This window comes from Oxyura jamaicensis, chromosome 6 (genome assembly GCF_011077185.1).
Source record: "Oxyura jamaicensis isolate SHBP4307 breed ruddy duck chromosome 6, BPBGC_Ojam_1.0, whole genome shotgun sequence".
NCBI classification, from domain to species: domain Eukaryota; kingdom Metazoa; phylum Chordata; class Aves; order Anseriformes; family Anatidae; genus Oxyura; species Oxyura jamaicensis.
The window spans coordinates 19,529,027-19,549,208 of NC_048898.1; the positions used below are offsets into that span (position 1 = coordinate 19,529,027).

At 34.2% G+C, this 20,182-nt stretch overlaps 1 protein-coding gene across 3 annotated transcripts in view; it reads left to right on the forward strand.

Moving 5' to 3' along the window:
* The window catches only part of PCGF5 (polycomb group ring finger 5), a 60,656-nt gene extending 44,677 nt beyond the window's left edge, over positions 1-15,979 (forward strand). For 2 of the 3 annotated variants that reach the window (XM_035329300.1, XM_035329299.1), the window contains exons 7-10: positions 227-325; positions 1,662-1,751; positions 3,709-3,768; positions 6,080-15,979. In XM_035329300.1, the coding sequence (XP_035185191.1) occupies positions 227-325; positions 1,662-1,751; positions 3,709-3,768; positions 6,080-6,127 (297 nt within the window). In that variant the 3' untranslated portion in view covers positions 6,128-15,979. The remainder of the gene's footprint in view (positions 1-226; positions 326-1,661; positions 1,752-3,708; positions 3,769-6,079) is intronic. The other variant, XM_035329301.1, reaches the window with a different exon arrangement.
* Positions 15,980-20,182: the final 4,203 nt, after the last annotated feature.

Genomic DNA, 20,182 nt, shown 5'->3' on the forward strand with positions numbered 1-20,182 from the left:
ACTGAATGACTGGGATCCAATCTTCCTTCAAAGAAGTGAATAAAACTGAATATATGGTGCTATTATGAATTAAAAGACTGCAGTAAAATGATTACTGGTTGAACAAAAATATCACTTACAGCTAGCTGTTCTTGACAAAAGATTGCTTACATGCTATTTAATGAAAAACAAGAATGCATAGTTCCATAATTTCTAACATGCTTTTTCTGTTTTGTTGTTGCTTTAGGGTTTAATGAAGAAATTTATCCGCTGTTCCACTCGAGTGACTGTGGGAACTATTAAAAAGTTTCTCAGCTTAAAATTAAAACTTCCAAGTTCTTACGAGGTACATTTGAAAGAATAATGCTTGTGTTTTTATTGCATTGCAAAATATTAGATTTTTATGAAATTAATCTTATTTAAGCTTGAGGAATATATTTCAATCTGAGTCACTAAGTACTATTCAATGTTCTAAGGTATATTTTCTGTCCTTAAATGGAAGTCCTTGTTTTATCACAATGGCTAAAACTTTCTAATCAAGCAACTCATACAGTTGTAATAATTTGAGAGATAAATTAGTTTAGGTATTTTTATGTGAAAATAAATCCTCTCTCTTTTCACGTAGCTAATAAAAAAGTTACTTAATGAACTTTTCAGCCAATAGCTATTGGGGAAAGGAGAGATCAACTAGACACACACCAAGTTATTCTTTAATTTCATTTTCTTTAGATATAAAAAACAATCCAGTCATTAGGAAGAAGTAACAAAAAATACCGTTTGAATCTTTCAAAAGGAAGAATTCATATTTTTATATATATATATGTATACTTTCTCTGGATTTACGTGGAATTTCATGGAGAGAGGGGTGGGTTGCAGAGTTATAAACCTGAATTTATCACGTTATTGTGATGTGCCAACTAGCCATTTTGTTGTCATTTGGTTTTATTTAAGGTAATTTAATCTCACTCCGACACCTTAAAGTCCTGTGTTATGTGGTATATGCTTGCTTCAAAATTTTAACATTTTTTTCCTCTTAAAGTAGGAAAGCATTTATGGCTATAGTAATGAAAAAACAGCCATAGATTTTCACTGGAGGGTAAACATAAGATACTATAATACAGTTTAAATCAGTCATCTTTAGCAGTAAGATAAACACTTTTTTGTCTATGCCTTTAGTCCTCAAGTTAATGAAGAATCATGTCTTTATACTCAGAAATGCATTTACCTTGTAATTTATAGTTATTTTTAAACTAAATTTTTTAAGTTAAGAATTAACTTAATTAAAAAAGCTGACAATTACAGTACTTTGGTTTTGTAAGTTCGGGTTTGAAAGATCATTGCAGAATACCTTCAATATACAACACAAGGCAGAATTTCTCTTCAGACACTGTGTGGCATTGATAAATACAGGAAACATTTATCTACTAGTGATTTTCTACCTAGTTTAGTAGATTTTCTTCTGTCAACATTATCATTGAAAACATAAAAGTGAAAAAAATACTACTGTACAAAATAGCACATTGTCAGTATGTTGGGTTTATTAAGATTTGATACATATTTCTGATAGAATCGTATAATAATAAAAGTTCTGGGATTAGTTCTCAGAGGTTTTCTTAAGAGTTTATTTAGTCATTAAAATTTTGCATAAGTTTGTCTTACTGTTTGTTCTGTTGTATTTTAAGCTGGATGTACTATGCAATGGAGAAATCATGGGGAAGGATCATACTATGGAATTCATCTATATGACGAGATGGAGACTAAGAGGCGAAAACGTAAATGCTGTTACATTATTAATAGATGATGTTTTGGTGTATTTATTGTAGAGAGTATACATGCTTTCACAGCTTGGCACAAAATATACACCATGACCCTTCAAAAACGCTGAATTTAAAAATTGATTTTGCATGTCTTCTGGGTTTCTTATTTTAAAAAGGATCTAGTGAGTGAAACTCGTCAGCAAGTATATTGTGTAGAATCTGAAACTTAAAATTAGTAGGTATACAGAGTTTACATAAAAGTCCTGCTCCAAATTTTAAGTCAGCTATCTGAAAACTCCAAGCACTTATTTTCTGCAAATTTCCTTTTAGTGACCTTTTACATCTTAATAGTTAAGGAATCTGCATCTGACAGTTCTTTATTTAGAATTTGTTTTATTGAGTCGGTAATAAACCGTAACGCTGAAAAATTATGGGAGAAATATAATTGATTTATGATTGTTCCTGTTAATACTAAACCCAAGTTATTTAGCTATGTTGTATAACAAACACTAACATCCAGGTAACATAGCTACAGGTGTTTTTCTTCTTGTATGTGTACATTTTAGAATCTTTAATTTGTTAAACAACCTTTCTTTCAGGTCTGATATTGTTTGATTTAGTAGCTCTTACATTTCCTTGTATACTAAATATATATATTTTATTTTTTTTATTGGAGGTCATACCTCCTTTTCTTCTCTTTCTTTTATATATTCATTTGTCTATGTGTGGCTGTTGACTGCTCTTCACTCCTTATTGCTTTATGCTATAAGCAGATTTGTTGCCTATCACTACCAGTGGGGGCTATATTGGAGCACAGCTAAAGTTATGCACTTAAGTTAGTTTATTAATCTGTAGGAAATTCCAAACTTCCTATACTCTTTTTAAGCTTTCTAGTACTTGGAATTAAAATGCACTGGGACTTGGACAGAGAAGACAGAGGATTAAGCACACTGTGGAGTTAACGATTCAAAAGTTTTTTAAAGTTTCACCTTAATCTGGAGGAAAAAAAAAAAAAAGAAAAAAGGATGAAAAAATTCATAGGAACTAAGGGTGTTAATGTGTGTAGGAAAGTATTCGTTACATTTGAAAATAATATTGCACTGAAATCTGATGTTTACTGAAACCCCAAACTGTACCAGTAACACTTTAAGTACCATTTCTCTAGTACTGCCTTGACACCAATGGTATGTGTTTGCCTAGCCATTTTATATTTTGTTAGCACTTGCTATACTATTAGGAAATGTTGAAGCAACAACTTTAGTGATAATGGAATTTTTTCATGAAATTTAGTCCTGCAGACCGTTCCTATAGATGGACCTTTGGCAGTTGCACTTGTTTGTAAGCAATGTTAAAAGCCATCTTGACAAAAAGGATTATTTGTGCTGGTTAATTTTTTTCAAAAATCTCAGAACTATCATTTTAACCTTCAGTGAATATACAAGTTGACAACTCTTGCTTAGATTTATAAGTTACGTTTACATACACAGAACATAGTCAGGTAAGGGTTCATCTTTTCTTTTATGTAGTTTTAAATCATTCCCCTGAAGTCAGAGATGACAAACTGAAACCTGTAAAAATTACATTGTACTGGTGATAAATCTAGTAATATCTGGGCTTCTAATTTTGTTCTCCCTAACTTTGTTGGGTCTTATTATAAAACAGAAGTTGCAGTGGTAATTAATTAACAACCTCTTCTTTTGGATCTTCTTTTGGATGAAGATCAAGTAAATCTATTATCTTTGTCTTCGATACTATTCATTATGAGCTTTTACTGGCACACCTGTGGACCTTTCAAGAGGTAGCATAGTTAATGAAAAGAACCATTTATTTGTTAGAGAATTCTTTCTTGTTTTAAACAAGTAAATAAATTTTAAATTTTACATTTGAAAAAGAAAAAAAAATAAAAAGAGAGAAATGTGTATGTCCAGCTGTGGATGCCTCTTATCTGATCAGAAAATCATCTCCTTCGCAGTTTCGGTGTCAGAACTGCTCATCTTCGCAAGTCTGCTCACAGGATGGCACTTTTTATCAGGTAAGAGGCACTCACGACTGTACATATTACAGTCAGTAAGATCCTGTCAACACTATAGTTTTAATCCAAACTGTGGAGTTTTTATATCATCTCACTCTAAAGTGCGCAGACACCATGAGCAAGGGCTGAGTATTTTCATTCATTCAAAAACAGCTTTATCAAATGAAAAATATACTCCATTCAAATGATCAGATTTTATGTGCTTAAAAGAAAAGATTTTTAATTTCCATTAGGCCAGTTATGTTGTTATTTCATTCTGTAGTTGGATATCAACATTGGTGTGGAAGTGTTATCCAACTTCTATAAATTCTATCTCATCCTTATAACAAGTAGCACTGGGCAGTCACTGACAAAGGATCAAAACTTAAGAGTGAACCAAAAAAGACCTTTCATATTTTAAGGCACTTCATATATTCTTTTTAATGGAGAAAAGAAGTGTTATTTTTTTCTGCTACTACATTCCTTTCACTTCTTTTCAAATTAGAAATTGAATAATCACTCTACCTGTAGAATATGACAAACAAAACCTCCAGAGTCTGCAAACTGAAGTTGATTCCTAGATTTAATTGATCAGCTTGGTGGTTTTTTTTTGTTTGTTTGTTTTTTTCTATATATATGAAGCAACGTTTTGGTTTGCTCGCTGAGCATTTTCAATTGAATTAATTTCTTCTAAAAGTAACTTTGAAAGTCTGAAGTAATTATTTTACTTGAGAAAAAAATATGATAGAGGGTCGCTCCCATATGGATGGGAGTGATCTGCTTTACAGTCTTGCCTACTTCATTACCTATAATTGTTCCACCATACTGCATTTTATTTGTACAGTTGGTTTGTATTTTTTGTAACAGCACTGGTTTACATGGCAAATTTTACAGTGAGGTCTCCGCCTGTATGCACTTCCAATTAAAGTTGAGTACTTTTAGATTCAATTTATATTATCAAAGTATTTGTTTTAAAGCATGAAGAACAAGTGAAATAGCATTTAAATGCTGTGGTAGCCATATTCTAGCTGAGAAAATAAGACCGCTTTCTTATATTATAAATACATTTGTTAATTACACATGGTGCTCCCTGTCTTCTCTACTAAATGCTCTTGCTACTGCTGAATACTTCTGGTTTTATGTTTTGATTTCTCTGCACTCCAGTTTTTAAATCCTCAGCAAGTATGTTCACATTTAGTTCTGTTGATCATTTCAGTACCCTAGCATGAAAAGTTTAAGCTGTGTAGGTCTCTGCAGTGATACCTTTCTTTTTTTGGTCTCTGAATTTTGTCTGTCTTGCATTTGAAGGATGCAGTAAAATATGACTGGTTTTAATGATAAGTTCTGTAATAACTCTTAATTTTTCAAAATTTGCAATAAAAAAGACTTAAACTAGCTATGCCCTATGGCAGAGGCTACTTAAGCCCATACAGTTGCTGAGACAATAAGATTTTCCTGATTTTTATGCTATAGAAAATGATGAGTAGGTTAAGACGAAAATATCAGACGTAAATGAAATGCTAACAGAGCAAAAAAAATGAGATGTTAATAGAACTTAGCAACAAGCACTCAGATGTTCCATGACACTTTCTGGAAGCCTACTCTTACTTCTCATACCACAACAGTTTTGTCCAGTTAAGGGATTCAGGTAGTTTATTTGCTAATTTTTCCCAATAATAACTAATAAAAATGTATTGCTAGATCTGAAGTTAAGGAGTTTGGATTTCAGGGAGGGGAAAAATCAGCCCTCGTTTCTTTCAGAAAATCAGCTGACAGCAATTTGACCTGAGTTTGTTTGTTTGTTTTGTTTTTGTTTTTCTTTTGGTAGTGGTGATGTGTTTTTTTTGTTGTTGTTGTTTGGTTTGGTTTTTAATACCAAAGGAACCTAGCTCCAATAAAAATCAAACTGTGTAAGTCACCTATAGATGGACCTTGTTTTACAAAGAATAAGATCTCAAGATTGCTTTTTATCAGTCACAGCAATGGAGACGTAAGAGGAGTTATTTGAACATTCCAGTGTGTGTCATAAAACATAAAAATCATGAAATGCATAAAATTCAGATATAGGAATTTTATATTTATAACAAAAAATGACAGTTGACTTAGAGATAAGATATAGATTTGAAGTACAGCTATGGAATTAATTGTTGAAATATATAGACTTATTTCGTATATATAAATAAAACTGATTGAAATATATATGTGTCATAGGGATAAGCTCTGGCTATTCTGAAGGCAAACTTTAATTGCATTTCCTTAGTATTTATGTGAATTATATCTTCATGTTATTCTTGTCTGTCTTTTGTTGTTTTTCTCTTGCTTTTGTTTTTAGTCCTATCCTATGGTACTTCAGTATCGACCTAGAATTGACTTCGGTTAGACCAAAGGGCCAGATCCCACTGAGATGAATCCTGCACTATTTGTTTACCCATCGACAGATTGCACAATGAATGGATGTGCCTGGATTAGGGGGACACAACCAGATTTTCAGCATGCAAATAAGGACATTGTCTTTCTTAAAATTGTCAGTTGCATCTTTGTTGTTTCTATTAGAGCAAGCCAAGTGCCATTCTGCTACTGAAATGTGCATAAGATATTTGTGAATTTTACAAGTGTGCTGCAAATCATAGCCAAAATCATGAAGTGTACAGTCAAGATTCAAAAGCTATGGAATATTTTTGCTTGTGTGTTAGAAAATTTTTATGGTCCTAATATTGATTACACTAGCAAAATGGCAAAGTGCTCATTCCATGTAGTGTTGCAGTTTCACACACTTACTATTTTACTGAATATTGTTGTTTAAATCATAGAGTACTGTACAAATAGCTAAGGATTATACCTTGAAGATATTTTGTATAGAAAATATATTTAGAAAAGTGGTGATTGTGCCACTACCTTTTTCTTGATAAGCTTCTCATGGGTCCAGGTATAGCTCACTCATGAGTGTGCAAGAGTTCTTTTGTAGTGAATGAAGATTAATTACCCTTAACAAGAGATGTTTAACATGATAATTCAAAAAAAGTAATTTTAAATTGTCTAAATAGACTCTGCCAATATTGCTTAAAAGCATAGCAGCCTTTGTGATTGCACTTTTCTATGGCTACCCTAAAGATTGGAATTTGGGATACAGCTATTTTTGGAAAATGGCTTCTGGTCAGGTTACATTTCTTCTAATAAAGCCTTCATAAAAATGAAGTTAAAATAATTTATCTATGAAACAAATTTCACTGTTGGGTTACAGCCAAGGCAAAATTTACACATAGTTATTGCACTTCATGGTAAGCACTTCCTTTTAAGATTGGGTGAAGGACATGCTAAGAAAAAATAACATAGCTTTAATTACATTATATATCTCTTGTGACTATCTGGGGCTTAGAATTCATTGTAGAAAATTTTCACTAGTTGAAGCCACGTCATAAAACTATTTCCATAAAATTAGAGGCAATGCAATACTGAAGATAAGCAGTCTGACCAAAATAATTGTTCGGATCATTGTTTTTTCCTAAGATCTGGTAGTGCTGGATAGAAGAGTGATTGTTGCCTTAGGTATTGCAAGCAAAATTGTTCAAGTATAGAATGTTTATTGAGGTTTCTGGTAATGTTGCAGGGAGCATAGTAATGCATGTTTCCTGTAGTCTTCCATTGTCTTTGCTCTGCTTAAAAATCAAATGAGTTTTTAACTTCAAATTCTGTGGAGATATCTGTAGTTCAGTACCTTTATATAATTTCTACTTAATACACACCTGCTAGTATTGTAGATAGCTATTTACTTTCCTATGCCTTTTGCATACAACAGAAAAGAACCAAATCAACTTTTCAGAAGCTAATCTAGTCGTACTTAGGACAAAGTGAAAATTCTATCTTGAAAACCTTGGAATCAGGTATAAAAGATAGATGCAAGGCTATAGCTCCTTTTTAAATGTATATTCACGTACATTAGTATGTTTCTGTAGGAGAAGCGTGTACATTGTGGATTAAATCTGGCCCCCTTAGAGTTTGCAGGAGTTGTAATGTTGGTGACCTGAGGAATCCATACATAGTTAGGTTAAGTCCTGCCATTGCACTCCAAAGTCCCTATGACATGCAGAAATAAAGATGCTGTTGGTAGCAGTCTGTTTAGGAAACCTGCCATTGCAGGTCAAGGTTGCACATATTGTGCAAATGCCAATGAACCTAGGGAAGCAAAATGTTCAGGAAGCTGCTGCTCCCTTCTGCAGGCATAACGTACTGACTGGTACAGGTGCCGCTTCGCCCACCCTGTGGATGGGAACAGGGCCACATGCTGGCTGCAGGAAGTGGTCGTCTTTTTGTCCACATGGTGTATGAGGTGCTGCTACTTGACAGATGTGAGAAGAGACTCCGTGTAGGGAGGGAACTGCTCCTTTGCAGAGAAAAAGTTCTTCGTGTGCATGGAGGTCCTCCTCTTGGAGCAGCTTGTCAGATCAGAGCATGCATTCTAATTGCAAGTCATAGTTACCTTTAGTATATACAATTGTTTTATATGGTATAAATAGGATATTATTTGTAAATATTTACATGCACATGCAAATGACACCTTACAGTTTTTTATATATTTCACGTGTTTTTATACCAGAATTTTCACTGTAGATTCACCTAACGTAAAATGGCTGTTTCAGTTCATCATGAAACAATACTACTCTTAAGCATAATTTCTGCTTGGTTTGGGGGACATTTTTTTTTTTCTCAAGAATTGCTCTTGCTGTTTTGACAAATTTGAACAGATTTGATGGGGAAAAAGAAAAAGAACAACACGTTATTTGTAATCCATTTTCAGTTGTCTTACACAGAAGTTTTCATCCAGCGAGCAGGACCCTTGAAATTTGATTACTGTGTGATGTCTTCTGAATGACATCCCAATAGAAGATTTGATGTCTAATGACTTTCTGTATTCACAATTCAGAGAACCATGAATTAGGCTTGATCAAAATTGGATACTGTTAATTCATGGTATTTTTTGGATGTAACTTAAAGGTAGTTTACAGAAGACAAATCTTCAATTTAAGTATGGAAAATACAGACAGATATGATTTAATGTTCCCAGCTGAGAATTATGGCCTTAAATGCTTTTAAATGCATATAATCTAGCCAACTACCTACAATTTATGCATTTCTGATTTGATGGCACAGCGCCTGAGTGCTGTTCTACTTTAATAGTTTTTGTAGCAGTGAAGTGCCAGTGAAATACATATCTTAACTGGGCAGCTTGTATAACACAGGCATCGCCTTTTTTACAGGAAAATTCTCTTCTGTATAGTACGTATGTGCCATGTGTCCACAGATAGGCATATTTGATTCATTTGTGCCAATTAAAAATACCTGAACAACATAGGAATATGAGAATGCATGTACAGATTCCTGTGTGCCAAAAATGGAGTAAGTGGAACGAGTCGTAAGCGTTCTACTAGAACTGCACCATATTCCGTCACAGAGCAGATTACTGTATACAATGCACACTTTCTGAACATATCCATGACAAAGTGTCACCGCTGCATGTTTGTAAAGAATAGGAATATAAAAAGTGTTGCTGCAACTGTTTTTCTTAGGCTTTCCCGTATTGTCAGTACCTAGCTGCAGAAGAATAAGACCTAAAAAATTTGACACTACTACCTAACCTTGCTGTCTCTTATTTAGCACATTTTTTTGGTGCTTTTTTTTTTTTTTTTTTTTCCTGAAAGAGAAAAATTCTCTCTGCTTTTGTTTTGGGTAACACGCTAATGAAAGTTTTAAGCAACTTCTCATTGGGCATAGCTGTATGCTGCATTTGTCTAGTAACAAACTAGCTAGAATTTACAAGTGAGATCCAATAAAATCTCAAACAGTATAGAATTCGATAATCAATAAACGTATTTTCCATCATGCCTTGCTACAGTGCTCCTAGCTAAGGGCCTAGCCCTTTAAAACACATTTTTATTTGGATGAAATACCAAATAAGATTACTACAATAATCTTAAGTGACTCATCACTACTGTACTTACTGCTCACATGAGTGCTTCTGGGGCTTCTGGGATTTGGGTCCTAGCAGTATGCAACGCTCTAAGTATATTGGGCATACTCAGCTAGCTTGCAGCTATTATGCAAAAAATAATAATAAATATAAAAAAAAAAAATCCAAAAAGTATTCTTTTGACTTTACTGAAAATGTTATATAAAGTGCCTGATTATTAATACAGAATATATTTTAAAACCATTATTTGCATTTGGCAGGGTAATATTTCCTTCTGTATCTTATCAATGGTCTTAATATTTTCAGCAAGAATATTTCATAATTCTTCTGTACTGAGAAGCCTTCTTTCATGTGAAACAAGCAGAAAAATAAATGTTCTGACAGTTTTTTTTTTCAATTTCAAATTATCTGTCTCAGTAGAAACTATATGAAAAGAATACTTTTATATTAAAATTATTTCATTTTCTGTGTGAGGTGACCTTGAATTCTGAATCCTGATCTTTTTTCTCCTAGGCTCCAAAGATTTGACTCTACTTTTCTCTGCTGCAGTTATCAATAACAGTTCCAGTATATCTGTAGGAGAAGAGATTATCACATTCTTTTTAGGCGTAAGCTAGACTCTTCTTCTCCACTGCAGACAAAGTGATGGTGCAGAGTTCCCATCTCATCCATTCTACATGTAATTTTTAGGCATGGCTTTGTAAGAGAAGTAAAGAATTTCTCTGCTCCATTCTAAAATTACAAAAAGTGCTAGTGTTTAGTCTTTAATTGAACCAATCACTGAATTGTATTGTTCCTTTTGCTTGCAAGAGAAGGAATAGTCTCCAGCTCTGCCAGGTACTACAGCTGGTAGAAATTCTGTAGAATAGACAGTTGTTCAAAACCAATTTTAAGTCACAAAATAAACGTACTGAGCCCTGTTTATAGAGGGGCTGCATAAAATACTGGTCAAAAATATAGAATAATCAAACTCTTTTTTTATCCTGGAAAAGACCCAAAGCAGTTAAGACATGTTCCTATCCACAGCAAGTATATAAACATTACAGAGATGCTTAAATCAAGAGTGTGGTCCAATTTCTTCACTTAACCTAGACAAGCTGAAAGCAAGTGCTCAAGAAAGTGAATAATTATAAAAGGTTGTTTTGATAATTAATTTGCCCTTACAAAGGGACAGTCACATAGGTACAGCCACTACTAATATGGAATAATGTGTGGCATGTCCATTCACAGTTACAACCCAACAAATCTTCTGGTCTTGTAGTATAAAAATAGTGTCATAGCTAAAATTGAACAGGATGGAGATTCTCTTAAGAGCCAGAGACTATTAAAAGAGTTTGCAGAAGAAAGCAAAGCAAAACAAACCTAGACTATGTGACAGACCTCCTTTTGCAGTACAGATACTAAATTGCTGATTGTTATGACAGCATCTTTTTGGACAGAGGGCACACCTGAACTGAGTCCAGAAAAGCTCCACAGCGTCAGTTTTCTAGCTCTGAGAGCCAGCAGGTGACACTCTGCATCTCCACTGCATGTCTTAGAACAAGTTAGAAGCAGGTGCCACCCTGACATGAAAAAAGCTAATGCTTAATGCCAAAGAAATTCATGTTTTCTTTTGGAATTAAGTTAGTCTCTCCTGGATTTCACCAAAATGTTAGTAGTTCTGCATTTTGAATCCTTTATACCCAATTTAAATGAGATAATGCTTCCACGAGGTGTTCAGCTAGATAAGTTTGTTTGAGGAAGGGTCACAGTCTACTGGAGCATGTTCCAGGATGGATTCCAAGATTCAAGGAGTTTGATTCATGCTAAAGGAAACGTGAAAAGCTTCCAACTGCTCCAACTACTAGTTTTATGACGTATGGGGAGTCTAGTCTTCAGGCCTCAGTTGAAATGTCCTTTTGTAGGGATGTCCTCCAAAAGACTTGTAATATTTTTTCTTCGAAAGCAGATCTGTTTACTTTTTTTTTTTTTTCCCCACTGCTATACTGCCCATAGATCAGGTAAAAACATCAGATTCCAGAATAGGAAATATATTTAAGGATTTCTAAGTAAGAGATTCTTCCACCCAAGTGATGTGATATACATCTTCTGAAGTCAGGTAGCTTGCTAACACAGTTTAAAAGGATGTTGTTTTGCTCTCTCTAGCAAGCAGCTTAAATCCACACAGTGCTGGTGTGTGCCATTGAAATGGAAGAGCTCTGTAGACTGGTAGAAAAGCCCAGGCTACCTTTTGTACCTGTACAGAACCAGAGAGCTGGTTCAGGAGACTCAGGATGGAGGAGACATTCTGGAATTAAATGTGTCTGCAAGTGGATTTTTTTTTCTAATCACATTAATTTTAACCAAAGAGAGGCATTAGTTGGAATTTGCATGTTTATCTAAACCATACAGAGTACTTTTATTTGAAGTAACATGTATTTTTAGAAAAAATAATAATAATAATAAGTTTTAACAATGTGACAGATAACAGGGTGAGATGAACAGAAGTAGTTACTGTGCATTTTCCTTTTTGTGATTGTGAGTGGATGGCAAAATAAGGGTTAAGAGTTGCTATGCCAGATACAAGATTGCTGCAACAGTAAAACATTTGTGCTGCTAGTTAACATACTGAGGTTTGTGTTACAAATGAAGTTGTAATAATGATGTTTATTATCAAAGCGAGAGGCACATATTTTATGATGGTATTCTACTCCTAAAATTGTGTTTTGTATTATAGCATATTAAGTAAATAGACGTTCTTGCTCTTGTCTCATGAATTTTGATGCAGTAAAATGAAACTTGTCCCCTTTTTACTGAAAACTGTAACATAACTAATTGATTTTAAAATATTCTTTGTTGTCAGATACTTAGTTTGTTCACAAAAAAAAAAAAGTTTCTTTACAAAACAAACAAATTATTTTTATGGATAATCTGATTGCCTAATAGTTTTAAAGGACTTATTTAATACCAAAGGTAAGCCACCCAGAAACTGACTTGGAATGAGGCACTGGAGCGCAGAGGTGGAGAGCTACGTCTGGAGCTGGTCCAGCAGAACTCCCTGGTGGTGACTGTGTGTGTCACCAGCTCACGGGGTCAGGCGTACCTAGAAATTTCCAAAACAAACTAAAAAACAAAAACAGGACTAGTGTAAAGTTAACAGACCTAGAGTAGCTCTGTGAGTATAGCTAATGTTCAAAAAGAGCACAAAGGCTTGCATTACTGATGTGTCTGCTATACCTGGCCTGTGAACTAATCAAATACTTTGGTGTGCTGTCAATCCTGTAAACCTTCCGAAGCACAAAATATTCACCAAGCTACTTTTGGGTTTTCTAGTTGTAGTTCAGTGATATTTTGGAGGGTAGAAAGGACAGACTTGGAAGATAATGAGAAAATATTGTGTTTTACAGATTTTTATAGATATTTTTTTAGCAAATGGCATTGCTGTCCTCAACATGAGACCACTGATTAGCAAGAAGTCAATTATTTTACTTGTGCAGTATAAAATACAATAATGAAATCTAAATACCCTAACTTCCTTTTCCAGAATAGTGAATAACTAAACTGGAAAGTAATAGGACAAGTAAATTATTTAGCTGACTGAAATATTTAATTCTAAAAACTTACCGGTAGTAATTTTTTTCTCAAATACGAGCTTCTTTAAATAAGCATGAAGCAGTGCATCATTTTTTCCCTTATTGCAGACTTTTTTTTTTTTCTTTTTTTTTTTTTTTTTTTAATGCAGAGCCTGAATTGTCGGATGTTCCAGGCTCCTGAATACATCCTATAGAGTTAGTCTCAATGGATTTTTTTTGGGATGGGGGCCTAAGTGTCCTTATATAAGCTGTGATCCAAGTTATGATAAGAAAGGAGCCTATGGTGAGCAGTAATAATGTTCTAATGCTTCCTTGCATTTGATCAGTAGCTATTGGTTTTTAATATAACAGCCCTCACAGTACTTAGGAACTCATAGAACGTATTGCGTTGTTATGTTGCTAATTTGTTTTAAAATATAAAATGTTTTAAGCTTTTTGTCAAAAGTGATAACACCATATTACAAATAAACCTTTTTGTGGTTGTAAAATTTAGCTTATAAATCATTCAAATTGAAGTGAAAAAACACAGGTCATTGTTAATGACAGTCTATCCTACTATTAAGAATATATGTATTTTTGTAAAGGAAAAGCACTTGTAGATATTTAATCAGTCCAATATCTATCTATGTTAATGTTTTGGAAAAAAAAATGCTGCTTAGAGAATCACTTACATATTTTTATTTGTTGTGCTCAGATGCATTTTCTGTTGATTTTATGGAATGTTTATTCTGTGTGAAGCTGTATAGTTAGTACAGCTGGGCTAAATGCATTTCTTACCTGAACTTAATGAAATGGATATCACTCTGCTATCACATATTCTGTCCTATCAGAAACCTGTTTGCAAAACATAGATTGGTGGTGCTGTTTTTCATCTTTGATATTAGCTTCATCCTGCCTTAGATCATTTCTACTTCATAATAATTATAAAAATACTAGCAGACTTTTGTGGTGTTTGTGTTTTAATAGATGTTTTAGGGCATATTTGGTTATTCAGTTATATCTTATTATACTTACGAGCATTTATATAAAAGAGTGACAAAAATTTACATATGGTATTTAAAATGTGGTTTTCCCCCAGATGAAAAATGTGCCAGATTAATCCAGTTTAATAATTTTCTTCCAAAGGAAACTACTGCCAGGTACATGCATGGAATTTGATTGCATTTCTAAAGTTTATGAGCATTTGTACAAATAGTGGTGTTTGTTTGTTTGTTTTTAATCCAGAATAATTCATTTCTTGTAACATTTTGAGGCTATTCAAAACATCATGCTTAACTATATTTTGACTCAATATAGTGGATTTACACAGTTTCAAAAAAAAAAAAAATCAAAACAGAATTTTATTGGAGTACTAGTAGAGACTGGTGACCACATTTGTTTGTAGTTACTCATGTACAGTCCAAATTTAATTTACTTGTTTCCGTGGGATTCTACAGGGTCTTCTCAGTGGTTAAAGTCTTCAGTGGAGTTACTTCATGTAGTTCTCATTGTAGCAAAGACACGAAATGGCCCAGAGGTCCCACTTCCTCACTGAATTTTCTTTCATGGTTGGCTTGTTCAGTGTCTAACCACTACTGTTTAAATTTAATCTTTTTATATTAACCTTCCTGTAAGTAAATAAATTTTGCAACATTCAATGTATACACTAGCAGTAGTTTCAGTGAGTAAATACTTGCAGAATGCTGAGTAAATACTTGCAGAATTGTGAAATAAGTGGAGAATTTCACTTGAACTATGAATATTTGTCATGAAAGTATCGTATTAATATGCATGCTTCACAAAGATCTGTGAGTGATCAGTTTCTAATGTGCTTTCATTGTTTGAATATTGTACATATTTATAACTTTTCTCAAGAGCTAATTTACATATGGATTCATTGGGGGTCAACATCTCAGGGTCCACAAAGTAGCATTTTAAAAACTTAAATCCATTTGAGCTTTGAATGCAATACCAGTATTGCAGTCTTGTGTTTCCTAAAGAACCAAATACTTCATGTTTCAAAGTGTTTAAAAACATTGTAAATTTCATCGAGTTCTACCAATGGAATATTTTTTCATATCTGCTGAAATCATTAGAAACTGAGTTGTGGCCCTGGAAAAAATGAGATGCCTATAACTGAGTTAGCACTGGAGAGCAATTTAACAATTAGGTAAATGAAGTGCTGGCACTAATTTCTATTTTGGCAAAAAGCTGTGGAACTGTCATTTGGTGCAGAGTGAAGTGTGCATGTTTGAAGATACATCTACATTTGTAAAGAAGGTTTATTTTAGAGCAGTAGCTCACGCAAACCCTGTAAATGGACTTATTCAAAACTTGTGTATTAAATATGATTGATATGTAATATTTATAATTATGTAACTGCTTGTAAGTTTCAGTACCAGTGATCTTACATTGAGTGCTTCATGCTAATGTCAAGAATGTTCACAGCACCTTTATAACCACTGATAACAAATTGCAATTTGGTATGACCCATGTGCTGCAAGATGCCTCTAGCCCAGTTGGATTAATTTTATAAAAAATCTAGATGAGCAAGAAGTATAACTAATCTGCTTACTAGCACTGAATTGCTCCTTTCTCAAAGCAATAAATATATTCATGTTGTAACATCTGTTGTGCAGCCTACATTCGAGTTGTTTTGTTGCATTGTTTCTATATAATTTATTTTGTGCAATAAAAAATCTCTGGTTTTATCTGACTTTTCTCTAATTTGTAATAATACTTCAATTAAAACCTTTTTCCAGCTTTATGGCTTAGTCATGGAAGTAAGTGTACTATGAACTCACAGAAACGCAAATTAAAAATGGAATGCAGAAGTGTTTCACCTTCTAGGAAGAGCAGAACGTACTTACATGGCCTAATTTTGTTCTCATTAATGTCATAGGGACTGTTACCATTCATTTTCATGGGTGCAAAGCCTGCCATGCACTAAAGTTGACTGGATTTGGCACCCCATCTGCAAAATATACACACATACTGAGTTATTGAGAAGAAAAACAAGGGAGGAAGAGATGTTATTCAGGAAAACTCATATTTTTTATCTGAGATGTAAAAACTGTAATACCGCTGCATGAGATCTGAGATGTTTCAGATTAGGAAATAATAGAAGGGATTGCTGATTAAAATGACCTGAGACAATAAGCATTTCGCATCCTCTGGTAAAATTCTTCTAGATGCTAGCAGAAAGAAGATGATAACTTCCTGTGAACTCAAAATGTGAAGGTGCATATAGTATTTTGCAATATGTACATATGATTAAATGAAACACATTGTCCATGGCTGGCTTAGATTTGTTAGCAGTGCTGCAGTTTGCTGAAACACAGGCAAAGAGCAGTTATGTGATGATATTTGCTGCTATGAGAACCTGTGCAACAGGAGGAGTGCAGCTTACCTGGCTTTCTGTTGAAGCTTTTTCTTGTTTTCTTGTTGAATATTTGACCTCCGAATATTTGGAATGTGTTATAAGTTTTGTCAAAGGTCATACTTTATGACCTTAGTAATAATAATTTCCCTTCTTTTAAATGTGTTCTTGAGACTGGGCAATCAAAAAAAAAAAAAAAAAAAAAGAAAAAGAAAAAAGAAAAACCTGCTTAATGCTTCTACAATATTTACAAAACAGAAATTAGTTGAATGGTATTTAGCTGAAAAATTGTGCTCCTAAGTAGGGAACAATGATTCTTCAAACAAAATTTCGGGGGGGGGGGGGGGCGGGGGGGAGTGTTGCTGATTAAATTAAAGATTTACTTTGTTTCAGGCAGCTAAAAAAAAGAATCATTATAGGAAAAACATGCAAAGGTCTAGTAACAAATGCATAATCCGTCATCAGTCCTGATTATGATTTATTGAAGGAGGAATCTGTAAGTCCTTCCTGGAGCCAGAGCTGCAGGTAGGTGGTATACAAACAGTTATTTACATTGGCTTGTAGCTTATGAATTTCCCTGTTAATAGAACTGTGATTCAAATTGTTTTATATCCTGTTTTTTTTTATTATTATTATTATTCTAGAGGAGCATATACTGTGCAACATCTACCGGCATGCTTTTTTTTGTTGTTTTGTTTTGTTTTTTTGTTTGTTTGTTTTCAGGAGAAAAGTGATTTAGTTATCTAGTTTTCATTAAAGAAACAGAAATTTGCTGGCAATATGTAATATAAGCACCTCATTCCAGTGGCAGACTTCCAACATCTTCATTTGGAAAGAAGACTGCTGCATTCATAATTCATAAAAGCATTGGCATCTATCCCATTAAACTAACACAGGAAGAGAAAACATACTCAAAAACATTCTGTCCATCTTATCTAAACTATTTATAGGTGGAGTTCTGTCCTTTTCTGGACTACACAAAAATACAGTAAGTACATTTGTAGATAAGAAAAATAATTACAATAATCAACCTACTGATAAAGGTGCTGTGCTTAATACCAGGTATGGAGAAATTTTAAATTCCTTGGATTTAATTTCATCCTCTGGTGACTGAAGATGCATAACCTGTGTGTTCCAGTGCCTCTGCAGGCTTCCAGTCCTCTTGTCAGTAGCCTCTACAGATTTAAATGTTCTAGGACATCTGTAGACCTGGCAGACCTTGTTACTAGCCAGTATTCTTCCTTTATATTTTCTGTTCATGTTCTTCTCAAAATAGTATAGTTTTTGTCTTGAATGCTTTCTAAAATATGTTTTATTCTAATGCTCCTCCTTCTAAAGTACTAAAAGCGATGCAGACAAAGAGAGTACCCTGTACGTTCATCTTCGTATCCGTATGCTGCACCCAGCATCGAGATTCCTGAACATCTTGAAAAGTGGTCTCAGGAAGTTCAGCATTGCTCCTGTGCTTTGCTGATTTAAGGTGCTGAGCCATCTTACTACACATGAAGAACTCCCAGCCGGAAAATGGCTTTGAACAGCTGATCTAGTGGTATCTTCTGAGACAGATAATGCATGAACCATTTTAAGAAATAAATTATTTTCTTATATGAGGGGCTACTTACCTAATTCCACAGGAGCTGCAAAATTCAACAGAGTATCTTGAAAATCTGGTTCATGTGAACAAATCAACTGTCATCAGACATGATGTATTTTACCATTGCAAAAAATAATACTTGTTCTGGTGTTCAGCACTAGGATAGCTGAAAATAACAGATTTCCTACTATTTACTGTAAACCCTGCTATATAGCATTGTATATTGATTATGTCATAGGTTTCATACTTCATGTATCAAACGGTTTCAGAAGCTATATGCTACAGCATCCAGAATTGGTTGTCTGAACAGCATTCAATTCCTCAGAGTTCTGGAATGTGTTTGAATCCATTAAAAAAAAAAAAAAAAAAAAAAAAAAAAGAGAGAGAGAGAGAGAGAGAGAGAGATGTTCTCCCTTGGAAGCGACCAACATCCAGAATAGCACCTGTACTGTGAAGTGTTCCTTCATCTTCAGTGTTGATTGCATCCTAATGCTAAACAGCAATATCAGGGATTTAATCTAGACACTTTCTGTAAATGTTTACCTCCTATTTTTGTTCTCTGGTAATGAAAATTCTTGTAACAAGAAATAATAACAATAATAATAGGCTTGGATATGTAGTGGTAAATAAAGTTCTGTAACTTAGAGCAGTCAGCCTACCCCATTCATCTCATGTTCTGCTGATTGCCAGAACCTTTCTCCTCAGCATGAAAAGGTGCTTCAGGAGTACCTTACAATAAATGGAAGAACATTGCTAATCTGCTTGAGGTAAGCGATATATTACTTACTGTTCAGTTTCTGAATAACTGCAATTTTGAAGAGATCTCTGGCTAATATTTTGAGAGGATGAATGTGGTTGTTCAGAGCATTACCCATCTAATTCGACAATTTATTTATTCATAGAGTGATAAAAAGGTGACAGGCTAGTGGAAATGTGTGCTAATATAAAAATAAATAAATCATGCTATAGCTTATTTAGAGAAGTTCTACTGTGAAGGATAGAATTTACACCTTTCCTGTTTTCAACCAAAGGCTGCTATAATTTGAGTTCTTTACTTGCTGTGAAAACCTCAAGGAATCACAGCATGATCACAGCATGAAGCCAAAGAAGTGTTATGTAGATGCTTGATCCTGTAGACAGGCATGTGATTAAAGACTATTCACATGTGTGACCTGCAACACATGTGCACAGGATTTAAATGATGCTATTATGGAAATACCAATTGGCTTGCTAGTGGCATGTTCTCCGTTTCTTTTACAGATTGTATGTAAAACAAGAAAATCACCAGGGAAAACAGCTGCCTAGCATGTCAAAGGAATCTGAAGTGCTTTGTAAATTATATATTTAAAACATACACATGCAGGAGGGGCTTTGCTATAACAACATGGCCATAGGTGAAAGCAGAATCGAGCAACCAAGTCATACCACCTTCAGCTGCAACTTAGGAAGATAAGTTATCAAGCTAACAGTAAAATGAAATCACAATTCACACTGAAATTTGTTCAGGCCTGTCCCCTGACATTGGAGAAAAGTGCCAAGAAAAAAAAAAAAAGTGCATTAGCGAGGCGGCGCTGTGCTGCTGTGCCGGCTGGGTTTGTGCTGAGGTACAAGCTCAAGCCAAGATGCCCTGGTACCGTGCTTCGTTGTGCACAGAGTTTGCCCTTGTGATAAACAGAAAAAAACTGTGTCAAAAGTACATCACATTTCACCGACAAATACATTTTTATATCGCCCATCTTAACTACAGCCAAGCTATGTCTCCAGATAAAGTAGGTGACCAGAAGATACGTTTCTTAGAAGTCCTCCCTTTTTACTACTAGGAAGCTTAGACCTAGTTTCAGCCACTGTTTGCCGTCCAACATTGAGACTTTCTAAAGAACATGACCTTGGAAAACAGTAAAAGGGCATCTTAAAGCCTTACCAGAGCAGAAAAAAAATAGACAAAA